We start from the raw sequence: 15,498 nt of genomic DNA, 5'->3' as shown, positions 1-15,498 counted from the left end.
CTTTGTTCAGCTCATGCCTAGGCAGTCATATAAGTGAGACTTGAGGGAGATAACAACTGATTTTAATAGGAAACAGTCTCACAGTAAACTCCCGATCCTTGAAATCTTTCGGCCCCCTCTCCTGAGCCTTAGATGTGGAAGTGCTTTATCACTGTATCCAATGAGACTGGGCTCCACAACTCTGCATTTTGATTGGTTGTGGTTTTCTATAGTGATCTGTCTATTGCACAGAGAAGTTTCTTTGATGAGACATGAGAACTACTCTTATCTGTAGATGCAAAGGCATATTTAGATTGTTGTGGGGATTATGCTGGCTTAGTAAAGTGATGATCGAGGGTTCTCCTCCAACATGTGACTTCACTAGCACTTGAGTTTCTTGTATCACTCATGGTATCCCTCTTGAGTGGGTCTTAAGTCTAACTAGAGAGCTGTTGGTTAACACCACTGTACCCTGGGGGTTATAATGTCATGCAGTTTTATGTGCATTATCAATTTTTAAACTTGAGATGTTCATAATGCATACTATACTTGTGTCATGTCCGCCACCAACTCCTCCCATGCCTTTCTTCTTCACCAGCCCTGGAATTCACAGCCTTTGCTTCTGTAATTATTGTAGCATATGCATCACCCCTTTTAGTTCTTCTTTTCAACCCCCGTTTGCAACAATTTCCCATGTCAAGACTTTGTACACTCCTTTGTCCTGTTCTCTCTTAACATCATCTATCTCTGTTCCCGGGGCTCCCCAGTGCCAGCCTTACCACTCCATGGGTCATTTAGACACATAGCAAGACAATCAGGCTCCCCCAGCCTCCAGCTTCCACTCTCTGGGGCACTTTGCGTCACTTTTTTAAAAACTTTATACAAATTTTAACCCCAAGATCTGTTCCCTGTTCATTATCCGCAACTAGCCCCTACTCATGTCCTCATGCCCTTCTCTGTCACTTTCTCTGGGTTTAGCATCGACTCATTTTTACATCTATTTTAATTCTTCATTGTCTTCCCTGAAGGAGTCAAAGTTTATAAAGACAGTGAATGAATGTTCCCAGGGTTGAGAGGGTGTGGCATTTGCCAAAGAAATAAGAATACTCCAACCCATATCTAAGGGCTTTATGTTACCTTTATAAAATCAGTTTGTGCACAGGTTTTAAATACTGAAGATAAGCATTTGCGAAATTCCTAAGAACAGCATTACTAGATTGTTAAACACTGTGTTGTAACACAATTAGGTTAGTATTTTTATGTCACCAAATGTTCCATTATAATTTTTCATTCAAGTTGTATTTACAAAATTTGTGTCTGTAAAAATACTTGGGATTTAGACGGCTCAGTTCATAAGCTGATTGCTTTGACAGTGTGGAGGAGTTGAGTTCAATCCCTGGAAACCACGTAAGAGGGCAGGTACGATGGTACACACTTGTCATCTCAGCCCAGGAGAGGTGGAGCCGGGAGAACGCCTACACCTCACTGGTTATCAGTGTAGTCTGACTGGTGAACTGCAAGTCAGCAAGCCCTGTTTAGAGGAGGTAGACAGTCTCCTGACAACTCCAAACCTACATACATATATAAACATACTCACATGCCAACAGACACAGGTAGACTCACACAGTTTATACAAACAGGTACATGCATACACAGAGAGATGCACATATATGTGCGCATACAGACACATACACATTCACACAGAAACACACAAGACACTGCACATTCATACATGCACATACATGCACACTCACACATATACACACACATGGGTATGCAAGCATAAGCACTCGTACAAATGAACACCCAAATGTTATAAAATGAATCGTAAATTTTTACTTAACACTACATTTTAACCCCATTTTGCTTTAACTTTTTACTTGTGACTAATATATGAAATTGATTTTGTTGTATGTGACTAAATGAAAATGGAAAGTCCTGTAGGTATTGGGGTTTGTTGTTGTTATGGTTAGTGGTTTCATTTATTCTTTCAGTATATTTAAATTTTAGCCGGGGTGTTTCTCGTGTAAAATTTAAAGGGTCAAATCTCAGATTTCTGAATATTTTTGTGCCAGGATCTCTGTTCTTAAAAGTACTTTGCAGTGTGGGCAAAGTCTGTTTGAGCTTGTTTTTGTCATCACCACAACCTTTGAGTAGATACTGAGCAAACAGATAAATAGGAATATATTAGGAGGCTGGGTTTCCAGAAGTGGACCTATCAGGGTCTGAGAATCAAACCTACCTGCAGCCCTGTGTTTCCTAAAGTACCTGCCAAGTGCTCGCGCGGGTGAGCTCACTGACCCTTCTGCTGACTCTGGGTTCCATACCTGCCTGTCTTTCCATGGAAGCTTGGTAAATATTTGTGGATTGAATTGCATAAATGCTCAGGGGAGAGAGCCTTTCCAGACAGATGTTCTAAGGATCAGCTTTCTCTATTTCTTTCTCTTTTCTCCTTTCAGCTACGGTCTAGCACTGAGCTCCATCCAGATCTCCTCACAGACTGTCTCGCTGTGCAGCCTCTGCAGCCAGCCCCTTCCCCCAGAGATGCTGCTGATCACACTGTGGGACACTCCCCAGGGCCAGGGCCTGGGCCTGAACTCTATTCAGGTAAGAATACAACAGCAAATCTTGTTCACCTGAGAATCATCTGCTGTGTCAGTGGTCTGTAGTTGTTCTCCTGTGCCAGATTGGCAAAGCAGCCCTTCTTTTCCCTCATAAAAAACAAGGTTAAATAACACATTAATTTATCTAGTTCTGGACTTCCGCCAGAAGTTAGGAGCACCCACTCCTCCCAGGAAGCTTAAGCTTACTGATTTAGACTCAAAGGAAATGGTTTGCCCGGAAGCATGCAGCAGACTACATTCTAAACTGTAAATGGAACACTGTTTATCACCTTTCCATTTTGAATGGGATTCCCAGGTTGCTATAAATCTTTCACATTAGTAAAGCAACCTGTAAGAATATCCATTACTGTCTCTCAACCAAAGGGATAGGAAGGGAAGCTACTCTAGATCTCCTGTCTTCCACCAGGGTTTGACTCATAGGTGACCCTATATTCAGAAAATTGCAGGTTGCAACAAAAAAGAAAACTCATTGTTTTTCTTTGATTGCCTTAGCTTGCAGTTTGGGTGCATTTTCTAGACTCTGTGGTGGTGGAGTACTTGAGCAAACATAATTAGTTTTATTACTTTCACACAGAAAACTCTTGCTGTAAGCCATCTGAAATCGAGTCGCATTTGCACCACATTCCAGACAATGAGACTTTTCCATTTTCAGTGACTTGCAAATCTCACTCCCATCTGCATCTCAATCCATAGCCAGCTTGGCAGCATGCAATCTTTTTTTTCTTTTGCAAATTACTAATAAGCCATAGAGAATGAGGAATTTACGGATGCAATACAGTGGAATAGGAGAAAGACATACTTGTGTAGTTTTGTAAAGCTTAACAGTTCTCAAGATGATCCGGTGCAGAAGAAAAGGGCCTTAGGCAGTCATTTCAAGAGCATCAGTCATCAAAATAGTCTTAATCACAGTGGGCCAGCATTGAGGTAGCTTTAACAATTGCTTAGGGACTTTTTCTATGAAACAACATAGCCTCATCCTTTTCAAATCCAAAAACATTGATTAAAACTTATTTGAAGGACTGACCAAATCTCTAAAAGATGCAAAGACATATCATCAAATGTATGTGGCTGGTGCAGGACACCACTAACAGATACTGAAAAACCTTTGTATTAGACATAGGTGAAGAGGCGCGGCTAGCTTTTGTTTACATAGGGGCTTCTGATCTGCACATTGCTGGCACATGAACATTTATTCTAACACATTAAATGAATATATAATATAGTTAAAACAAACTCAACCATCCCTGTACTTTTTCAGCCAATGAAGATACCTTGCTAAAGATCTGGAACTCAGAAGTTCAGGTCAAAGGTAATCAGAGGAGACTGAGAAATCACACATATAATAGCAACAGTCTGTGAGGATTGGCCAGTCTTGTCCCATATTTTGGCTGCTATGACACCTGCCGCTATGGAAAATATTGTCTATGTTGTATGCATCTTACATAGGGTTCATTTTCAGCTCTCGTGTCGGACTAGATGTACGTTTTTATATGTCTGGTACTATTTTTAAAGTTTTAGAATTTCCAACTTTTTAAGGTTTACTTTTAGTTTGAAATGGCTTTGTCATCTGTGATGCTTTTCTATATTTGCTTCTCAAAAAGATCTTAAGCTCTTGCCTTTGAGCCTCCAGCTGTAGCAGTAAAACTGAAACGCTAGGCAAGGAAGTGTAAGTTGCCACAGCCATCAATGCTGTGTCCCTCAGTTGCCAGGCATTTTCTCCCCCTGAGAACACTTGAAGTAGGCAAGTGCCACCCTACTAGCATTTCCCTGGGATTTTCTCTCTCTAGGTAGCTCATAAGTGTCAAAGTTTATTCTCCTTACTTTATGTTTGTTTCCCTCAGGTGATACAGTACTTTCTTGGCTTCTGAATTAATTTAAATAATTGATTATAACTTTTGATTTGCTGAATAGGCAACAGACCCAGAGGCAGAACCAGACACAGAGAAAAACTATAAAACCAAACTTACATACCTTCTTTGTTAAGCTTTAGACATGCATTTGTGAAGAGTACATGTGCATGCCGGCTGCATGTGGGCTAAAGTAAAGGTCTGAGGACACATGCCAACTCATGGCACATGCCAAAGGCATGCTGGAAACTGTTCATCAGTTGGTTAGATGTGGCTCCTGAATTGTTAAGTCTATTTGATGGACCTAACACTTGGTTTAGTGGCAGAAATATTTCGAGAGGTCTAGGGTATGTTCAGCCGTAGAGAGCTTGTCTAATATGTGTAAGGTCTTGGGTTTTATCACCAGCACTTCACAAAGTACTTGGATATTCTGTTTAGATTCTGTTAATAAAAATCAGGGAAATAGAGTGAGTCAAGAAAGTACTTGCCTGGGGCTGGTGAGATGGCTCAGTGGTTAAGAGCACTGACTGCTCTTCCAGAGGTCATGAGTTCAAATCCCAGCAACCACATGGTGGCTCACAACCAACCATAATGAGATCTGATGCCCTCATATGGGTGACTGAAGACAGCTACAGTGTACTTACATAAAATAAATAAATTAATTAAAAAAAAAAGAAAGTACTTGCCTAATGATTATCAGATATATATGCCTTTAGTTGCTAGAGAAATGATGTAGCATGAAATATCTTTATGGAAACATGTTGAGCGTATTTGGAGATAGGAGAGGAATCCCTTAAATACAGCTTTGAGCTCCATCATCCCTCAGATGTCACAAGATTCATTTGTATAGCATTAAGATGGTCAGGGAAGATGGCAGCTCTGATATATAGAAATCAAATATGTCCTGAAGTGTCTACTTCCTTTGTTGAAGCAGACTTCTCAGATTGATAAGACAGTGGCTGCTCGGAATGGATTGCCTTTGTCAGATAAAATAGTGTTCTAGGTGAAAAGGATGAAATAAACTTGAGTCCATGTCGAGGATGGTTTTAAATTGTGGTGTTTACTTTCTCACTGTTAGAAAATTCCTGGGCTCCCCAGGCCTATTGCTGAGTGGGCCCCAGGGCCAGGTGAGAAAGCCCTGAGACTGGATCGATTCTATTTTGTTTTTCAGAGACTATGGCCTAGGTCAGTATGGAAATTTCAGGTGATTTATTGAGGATCTGTTAGACTCTTTCACAGCAAATCAAAGTGTGAATGCCACGTTCATAGCTTTAGGATCCGTATAAATCTGAGCTCCAGTAACGTGCTAGTGAAGTAGGCAAGTCTAAATTTCATGAGTTTACAGCAACATGGGCCAAGTGGACCAGTGCCGGCCTAGCACAGGCTCCACACACAAAGAATGCCATAGGTAAATGATCTGACCCATGTGTGGCCACAAAAGCACTGGCTCCCTCTAAAGCACAGCTGTAACTACAGCCTCAATATGAGCTGATTTACTGAACCTGTGTTCTCAGTCCTGAAGACTTGGTGCTAGACATTAGAATCATCCACTGGAAACCCAAATCCTTGGGACTTGCTCAGAAACTGCTGATCCGTGGGGTAAAGCTACAAATGAAGGTTGTCGGGTGACCTAGAGACGAGGCCTGCTTGCATCCTCTTCAGTTATCCTCCAGTCCAACCTGATAGGACAGATACCCATGCAAGAGTTGCACCTGACAATGCTGGCCTTTTACAGAGATGGTTGAGATAGTTAAATCCCACAGAAACTACTATGAAACAGGAAGCTACTGCAACAGACTCCAGAGAGACCTTCAAGAATGAGGGGATTTTATTGGCATTGATTCTGTTGGGTTATAAAGTAATCCTTGTGTTTAGAGCTAGTAAGTCCTATTGAACTATTCAAATTCTAATGTAACTTTAAGCTTTTTAGGGGGACAAAAGCTCTCTGTTCTGATACAATATATAAAAATAAATGAAAAGAAAACAAAAATTAATTTATAAAGTTTTATATTGCTGGGAGAAGGGAGCTTTTCTTTTGCAATGATACCAGTTTTTGCAGTAATAGCACTGTGTTAACATGCTTTATGAATAGAGTTTCATTTTGGTGTAATCTCATGTTATATGTTTTAATATACTTTCTACATTCTTAAATTGAGTATATTTTCTGTCGTTGGATGGCTTCTTAGAAAGCTGTAAATGTTAGACATAATTTTCTGTAAAAGAGCCTCCCACGGTCTCTTTTCAAAAAAAAAAAAATGGTTGTTAATTTACAGGTTGTTCATTAGAGGGTTCTATGCTGACACACAAATTTCCCAGTAGATTAAACTTTATAGGAGAAAGCTATAAAAGATGAACGTAACCTCCATTAAAGTCAGAAAGACACGGAGTGTTGTAAAGCACACAACTCTATCTTGGATTATCTGTGGAAGCATTGTTTTGCTTGTAATTTAAAAGGGGAGAAAATTTGGAATGGGCTGGACAGAAGAGAGCAAAGACAAAAGGAATATGAAGGAAATACCTGACAATGCTTTCATGATGCCTCCCCTGATGGCTTCTTAAGCTGTCATCTAAATCCATGACATTTCATCAACCCGAGGGTCCTGACATCTTGGAGATTGAAGGACCCTTTCATATAGGGGTCACATACCAGATAACCTGCATATTGGATATTTGCATTATGATTCATAACAATACCCAAATTACACTCCGTGAAATACTTTTACGGTTGGGAGGATCGCCACAATATTAAATACTGTATTAAAGGCTCACAGCATTAGGAAAGTTGAGGAGCACTGTTGTAGAGCATCTGCAATTTGTGATTGTGACTGTAGAAGCAAACTTCATGTCCTCTGTGGGCTTTAATGTAGAGGTTTGTCTTCCTCAACCTTGAGACAGTCCACAGTGTGTATAAGGACAGCAGAAGGCCTTGGTAAATGCAGTTTTCTGAGCATACCCCTGGAATCTCTAATTCAGACGTTCTCAACAAACCCAACTTTTTCAATCTCTGCTAGGTTATTCTAACAAGTTCTGATGCTGTACAGAGTGCTGTTCATCCCAGTAGCTTGCCTGGGAATCCATCATTTTGATTCACAATATATGATGATGGGCTTCTAAAACAACCTCAACTTGAATTTGTAGAGGACAGTTAGAGTATGAGTCTCGAGTGCCCATGGGTTGCTCACTGTGGAATCCTTTAAAAGGCTGACTTGATTTTCATCTTTTCATGTTTTTTTTTTTTAATTGAGAGAGCTTTTATTATATTATTATTTAATTTGCTTCCATTAAAGCAAATTAAAATATTGGTTTCCAGGCAGTACAGGTCACACTGACATGTATGAAGCTGTTACAGCCGTTACCATCCTTATATGTTTGCAAACTGCTAAATTGAGTGCTTCAAGTTTTTTCATCTGCATAGTTCCTTGTACTCTTGCTGGGTTATCATGCAAGATTAAACTGAAACATTGTTTTCCAACATGCACACGGTTTTGCTGTAAAACCATGTTTTTGCATATGAACAGGCGGTTTGATTCTGAACAGCTAGAAGTTACAAAACCCTCTGGTTTCCATCATTAAGAATGTGTATTGGTTGCTTTTACCCAGCTGTCATCAGGATACCTGTGAAAGGACAGTTAAAGAAAGGACTTATTCCAGCTCATAGTTTTAGAGCATTCGGTACATAACCACTTGGGTCCTCTGGTTGCAGCAGGTCATGACAGTGACAGTGGAGAAGGTGGAAGAGAAGGCTGCTCAGCTCGTGGTAGACAGTATGACCATGACTGGAGACCAGGGGTAGACTTCAAAGGTACATGTCCAGTGTTTATATAAACATGACACACTTCCTGGAAGAGGAGACAAAAAAGTAAGGCTCACCAGTTGTGGCCTTGTCCCCACTAGGGAAGGTCTTCGTTGTCTTTGTGTTACTGTTTATTCCCCCACCCCCAAACCCACTACTTATTTAATATTATTTCGTCATCAGGCAGGATATAAGAAGGGCCATTTATATCTCCTTTGCAGTCTGTCTCAAGAAGGTCTGAAGAAACAGATGGATAGCAAGATGAAATTCAGGCCAGAACTTAAGAACGGAAACAATTTACACTATGAGCCAAAAACAAACAAACAAACAAACAAAAAAAACAAAAAAACAAAGTTCTGACTTTCATTTAGCTGAGAGAGAGAGAGAGAGAGAGAGAGAGAGAGAGAGAGAGAAGAGGAAGTTAGTCTATTCTGTCTGATGCATAAAGGGTTTTCTTTTCTTAAGAATTATATTTTGGTGCTTGTAGATACAGTGAAAACTCCTTTTTACTGTTGTATGACACTGTAAAGGTTAAGGATGACATGGAGCTGTAAACTGAAGGGCATTATTGAATTAACTCACATGCAACTTGAGGTGCTTTACAGTAAAAATAGAGTAGTGTTGAAGCAAGATTAAGTGTGGTGACATGCACCCATTCCATGTTAACCACAAGCTCTGTCTCAGGGGTTGGCACTTGCAGTGTCTTCCTTCCTGTTGTCACAGACTGATCCGTCCCATTGATGTGCTCAACCATGGCTTGAACCACTGCTCCTCATTGATCCCACACCAATGGAAGTTACAAGTGCCTCTTTGGAGTCTTGGTCTTTCTCCTGAGTTGAGGCTGTACTTGCCTTACTTTTAGGATAGTTTTTAGCTAGACTCTGCCCAGCTTCTTGTACACAAGCCCAGTTCTCTTAGTGAACTTGGCTGTTCGTGGCTCACAACTGCCTGTCTGTCTGTCTGTCTGTCATCTGTCTATGTATCTTTTATCTCTCTGTCTGTCTGTCTGTCAGCTTTAAACTACAGAATGGAGTCTACCCCTAGTGTTTTGTGAATGCCTAATCATTACCTATGAAGTGACAGGTTTTGTGTCACTGTATCCTTTCCTCTGAAAGTATTAAGAGAGTGAGCCCTTTGACCTTTTAGTAATAAACAGCTGCAGAAAGTGGCTGGTCACTATTAAAGGGGACAGACTATCATCGGCTTGCATAGGAATTTCTTCCCCAGGTTGGTTCATACCAAACTGTTAAACTTTTTAATTTTGCTTCCCACCCTCTTAAGATAGTGTCTTGCTATGTAACTCTGGCAGGCTTAGAACTCACTATGTAGACCAGGCTAGCATTGAACTTAGAGCAATCCTTCTTCTTCTGCCTCACCAGTTTTGAAAATTCCAGATATATACCATTATGCCTGGCTTTATATCACACATATCTAAGGACTGGGTTTTCGTCATGAGAAATTTTTTTAACCTGCTGGCCAGTGTCAATGGGAAAGGTGTCCTCAGGTCCACTGTGCTTGGACTTTGAGGCAGTTTTGAGTTATATCTATACAAACGCTAAGCGTGAGTAATTTAATCTCCTTAAAGTCAAATATATGTCATTACTGATAGGATGTTTTATACACATCTTTCTTACTGTCCATCAAGCCAGTCTGCCCAAGAACAGCATTCACAAATGAAACACTTCCTTGACTCCAGCAGAGACTTTCCCCCTTACTGAGATTGATCGCTGGACTTAATGACATTAAGAGTTCTTAGGAGGCAGCAAGTGCTAACGTCTGTTAGTACTAATTATTGCTGTATAGAAATACTAGGAAATGTACATTACAGTTATGAACAAAAGCATGGGGAACAGGTGCGCCAAATGACTTGCCATCTTCATTTTTTTTGTTTGTTTTTAGAAATGGGGAGAAAACCTAAAGAAATTAAAATTTAAATCAGTATCATTTAGTAGAATAAAAGAAGACTAAAATAGAATTCTTGAAATGTTATATTCCAGTTCTTTGCCTAGTTTTTAATGTAGGACCTACACTGTGATGCTCTAAAGATAAACAGATTAAAATCAGAAACTCATCACTTAGGTGGCAATAGCCCCAAACTCACAATGTCAAAGTTTTGTTTTGATAGTTACTAGGGTTTGAGTACAAAAATAGTGCTTTGGTTGCTCTTGCCTTGAAGACCATGTGTCACACAGAAAGACTGTGGAAGTAAATCTAAAGCCCCATCCTGGCTCCCTGTCTGCTGGGTATTGTGTATAGGGGAGTTGCTGTTCCTTTTCTAGGAGGGTGGTAGTAAGACTTCTGACGCCATAGGGCTTTCCTTGAGAATGACACACATAAAAGAATCCATCGTGCTTTCTGGCAACTTGTAAGCTCTCAGTGGCTCTTCTTCCTTCTTCCCTCCCTCCCTCCCTATCTCCCTCCCTTCCTTCCTAACTTTCTTCCTCCTTCCTTCTTTGCTCAAAAGCTTAAAGAACTGTTGATAAGCCATGTTGGCCTCTGTGAGAGACCTCAGTATCCCTTCTCTTTGTATTCTAGGTAGTACTAGAGTTTAGAGACAGAATTTCTTCCAAGAAGCCAAGACAAGATTTGGCCTTGGAGCTTACAGGTTCTAAGCCCTGCTTGCAAATCTCTGCATTAGACTGTGTCTCATTGCCACAGAGTGGAAATCTAGTTAGACTGGCCTTCCAGAGTTCCAACACATGCCTGCTTGAAAAAAAAAAAAAAACATGGACTTAATGCCCAGTGAAGCTATGAGGTAAAGCACGTGCAGAGAAGAGGAAATTGTATTGATGGCTGGGCCAGTGCAGTTTCACACAGCCTATTGCTTTGACATTGATGAGGTATAGCCTTGGACTCTACTGATGTCTTTTATAAATAATCTCTCCCAGGTTCTGTCATTTACCTCAAAACATAGTCCACAACTCCTATGAAATTATTTCTGGTCATTTTCTTACCTCAAATTTAGTTTTTATAATTCTTATACTAATCATACTGTGATGGGTGTTTTCTCTGTAGCCGTTGTACAATGGATAATTCTTTACACCAGAGATCAGCAAACATCCCACAGGCCACATTTGGCCTGCCTTCCATTCCTGCATAGCCAGAGAACTAGTGATAGTTTTAAGAATTTTAAAGGTAAATGAAGACAAAAGTAAGTTTTGGGATGAGGACAGCTGCAGAAAGAATGAGGGCATTGCTTTTGGTCTACAAAACCTAACACAATTACACTCTGGTCCTTTCCAAAACAGGTTTACTGACCTCACCTTCAGACTTACATCTGGAACATTTGTCAATGACCAAATGAAATGAAGGAAGCCATAAAGCACATTAACTGAAATAAATTAATTACAGAGGAGATGCATTGTAAGAGGAGTTAAGAGCACATAATGGTAGGAATTTGGCTGGCCCTATAATCTTTTAGATTTAGCGGATGCTTCAGATGTCTCCCAGTCTATGGCTTTGCAGAGAGTTTTATGAGGCTCAGCAATGGAGGCAGATGGTAGTAAAACCATCTGCCTTGAAGGGATGCAGACCAAGTTTATTCTTCTTTATCTTTTGTGGGATGATCTCTGGAAATCTGAGATTAGAGGCCCCAAGACAGAATAATCCCTGAAGTCATCAGCTAGAAGAAAATCTGAGAGGCAGGCTGGCATGGGATGCTCAGGCTGACCTGTTCTCATTCCGGAGGAAGCCACTAGAGAGAGAAGGGCTGGGTTCTAGGTAGAGAGATCCAGGAGTCGGCATGGTTTTACTCTGTTCACGTTCGTTCTTCCTAGGAGGGGAAGTATTTTAGACCCTTGAGTGCCACAGACTGTTTCTTAAAACCAAAACCCCTCTTTCATGTCTACATCTTTATTCCCTGGAATAAAGCAAGAAGTTGCAATACCACACTTGAGAGGCCCACTTGGTCCTATTCCGACAGGAAAGGTACCTGCCTCCTCGGAATATATTGTGACTCACAGTCGACCTTGAAGTTCATGTAACTGAAGCATCTGTTTCCAGATAAGAAAAATTGCTAAATCAAAATTCTTCCCAAAATATATGTGAACATAAATTCATGATAAAAAAAAAAAAAAAAAAAAAAAAAAAAAAAAAAAAAAAAGAATGTCTGTTTGGAAGTGAAGTAAACTAGGTAAAGAAAGTCTGTGAGAACAGGTATGAAACAGGAAGAAAGGGCCACAAACAAAGCCAACTTCATTGTTCACTGAAGGTAGTAACAATTGAAGAGAGGATACCCACTGCACTGCAGCACCTGCAGAGGGCTGTTGTTACTCATTTCTGTACATCTAGGAAAGAGAGGTTTCCTCAAAGAGTCCATAGATCAGCAGTTTATTCAGGAAGAAGAACCAATCAAAACCAGGTTGGTTGGTCTTCACAATCCCATCTTTGCTGGTTTAGCCATGGAATGTATAGCAGTGGGTTAGGAGATTGGCTATGTTTTACTAAAATGGTAGTTATTATTTATGAATAAGTCGGGCTTTATTACAGATGCAGAGATGAGGTGAACTTTTTAATTACCACAAGGAACAGTTAGCCATGCCAGTTTCACCTTTCTGCATTCTGCTTTTCCACTCTTACCTGAAAGGGGGTGAAAATCTAACATACAAGCAGAGAAGAAAGGCAGATGCCCAAAGGGAAGGCTGCATGGTTTGCGTGTTCACATTATACTACTGACTTCTCTGTGTAATGTAGGGTGACTACATAGGAGAAGGGTGATGCTTAGTAGAAACACAGTCTGCGATTTGAGGTGTGATGTGTCATGCATTGTCTGGAGAGATCTCAGGAGGCTGCATGAAGTGTTGGCCCCAGTGAAGTGCCGGAATGATGCCATTCGAGTTGAAAAGAATTTTTTTTTTCTGAAATACAGATGTTTTCAGGAGCTTTCCCAAACAGAAGCTAATTACACCTGTATTTTTCAGAAGGCTTGATGGTAACCTTTGGCATTCATGTGGGTTACATCAACCATATCTTCTAGCTGTATCATGGTATACCCCAGAAAGGCTTGTAAGGAATGTATACTCTACCACTACACTAATAACTTGTACACTAATAACTTCTCTTCCCTGGTGGTAAATGTGGCTGCATGAGCTAGAAATGTAATTGTGTTGCCTATGCTGAAGTTTAGAGCTCTTGGGAGAAGATCTGTTTGTAAGAGAAGCTGAATATTCATGTATCTGTCCAGACATCAATAAATTCTTATTTTACCTTATTTATTTCTGTTCCCCAGTGAACAGCAGTGCTCTTAAGCACAAAGCTAATAGGTACATTCTTCAGAGCTGTGTCCTCGCTTACCTAAATCCAACAGCCCCCTAACATATCTGTTTATCCGTTACCAGGTAGCTCTCCTGTCAGGTGGCACGTGTATGTTTCCTTTGTCTTAGAGCACTGGAGACAGTTCCATTGTTTGCCATCAATTAGCTGAGGGTAGCATGTCAGGGATGTTCGGGTGGTGTCATTTTAGTGTGACAGCCACCCGATGCGGTTGAGAAGGGATTGTTTCATTATGCTCTTATCAAGGCTGCCGGATAATGGTACTCCACACTGCAGAGTGGAGCGGGGAGTGAGACAGGCAGGAAGAATAGATTTTTTTTTTCAGTGATTGGCAATATTAAAATTATTCATGCCGCAGGGAGAAGGGAAAGATTAGAGGGCTGGATGTGCAAACTCTTAAGAAGTGGCATTCTCCTGACACAGGTGCAATGCGGATGCAGAATGATGCCCTTCCTGAGGAGAGGCAGAGGGGTCAATGCCCTGATGTTACAAGGAAAGGAAAAAGGAAACAGGAAGCAGCCCCATCTCCTCAGCAACAGGATTAGCATAAACTAAGGCCTCTCCCATTCTCCAATTAACTTTAGAATCAAATACAGCCTTCCTAGCAAATTACCCTGGCAGGCATTTTCCTTGCTAGAAAACTCTTTCTGGTGTGTGAATTTAGGTCAGGAGGGCGTTTTCCATTGGATGACGGTGCAATTAAATGGCTTTGAGGTGTACTGTGAAGAACGGCAGATGGTATTGGACTTAAATTTTCACTCTTGGGGACCAGATATCTGAACACTCCCAATATTGGCTGTTTTCCCCAGCATGTCTAAAGGGAAGTCATTCTTTGAATTCTGAAAATTAACTAAGGCTGGATCTTTATGCTCCTGGAGAGGGGAAACAAACAAAAAGGAAGCACTGAAAATGTAGAATACTTCAAGATAAACTAAGCTTCAAGAGGGACAATTGTGTTGACATTTTAGTAACAGCCCATTTTCGCTCCTTAACGAAGTGCAGTCAGGCATGAAAATGACTTGTTATCTTCTAAGCTGAAATGTATTATGGGTTGTATTGCAAAGGTGTGTATTACCCCTTCAAAGTAAAGCACATTTTAACCCTTTCAAGACTTTTTCTGGGCCCTAAACACTTTGTAGCACATACATAAAAATATTGAACAATAAAAAGTTGATTAAAGAGAATGCATAAACTCCTCCATTGTGAAGGACTCCAGTGCACAGTTTATGTGCAGGTCTTTTCTCCTGGGGTTTAGATAGGAAAGCTTTATTAAGATAGTTACCATTTTGGAGCAATGCATGTCTTTGTGATTCCGTAATCCTATTAAGATTGTATTAATTGCAAGTAATATAGTCAAATGATAAGAGCATTCTGTATGCCTATAGTGCAGCCTTTGTGCTATGTGCTTTTAATTCTTTTAATCCTATTTTCTTTTCTGTATATCAGTGTTCCTACTGCAGCTGCATCTGTATGACTGTGTACCACATGGGCATTGTTCACAGAAGCAAGAAGAGAGTGTTGATCCCCTGGAACTGGAATTGCAGACACTTCTGAGTTCCCATGTGGGTTCTAGGATCTAAACCCGGGCCGTCTTCAAGAGCAGCAAGTAATGTTAACTGCTGCGCTGTCTCTCCAGGCCCTGTTGAGGTTTCTAATACATTATATATTTCTATTTCCCCATACAATCCTGTGAAGTATTATTCTTTTTAAGATAAACACCTGGCAGTCTCTAGGGCTAAACTTCCAATCGAGGTCCACGTGACTCCAGTTGTGCGCACAGTCTCCTGTTCCCAGCCATGCTGACACCATCTGTCTCAGGTGCTTGATTTCTGATGAAGCCCAAAGAGCCAAAATTTCCTTTGTAGTTAAATGGCTTATTGAGCTCCTCCCAGCTCTAAATTTCTCCTCTCGGGAGTGAGGCAGAGACAAGATTAAGCTCACCTTTCATACGGACCCTCTAATTCTTGTTAATGTCTCCTTGAGA

The 15,498-nt window shown here is 40.6% G+C and overlaps 1 protein-coding gene across 2 annotated transcripts in view; it reads left to right on the top strand.

Moving 5' to 3' along the window:
* Glis3 (GLIS family zinc finger 3) overlaps positions 1 to 15,498 on the top strand; it is a 418,755-nt gene that overhangs the window by 355,324 nt on the left and 47,933 nt on the right. For both annotated transcript variants that reach the window (XM_034519169.2, XM_076918852.1), the window contains one exon: positions 2,439 to 2,586. In XM_034519169.2, the coding sequence (XP_034375060.1) occupies positions 2,439 to 2,586 (148 nt within the window). The remainder of the gene's footprint in view (positions 1 to 2,438; positions 2,587 to 15,498) is intronic.

The sequence above is a fragment of the Arvicanthis niloticus genome, chromosome 1 (assembly GCF_011762505.2).
Source record: "Arvicanthis niloticus isolate mArvNil1 chromosome 1, mArvNil1.pat.X, whole genome shotgun sequence".
In the NCBI taxonomy this organism is placed as follows: Eukaryota; Metazoa; Chordata; class Mammalia; order Rodentia; family Muridae; genus Arvicanthis; species Arvicanthis niloticus.
Note: the sequence above shows the minus strand (reverse complement) of the source record. Positions and strands in the feature narration are given on the sequence as shown.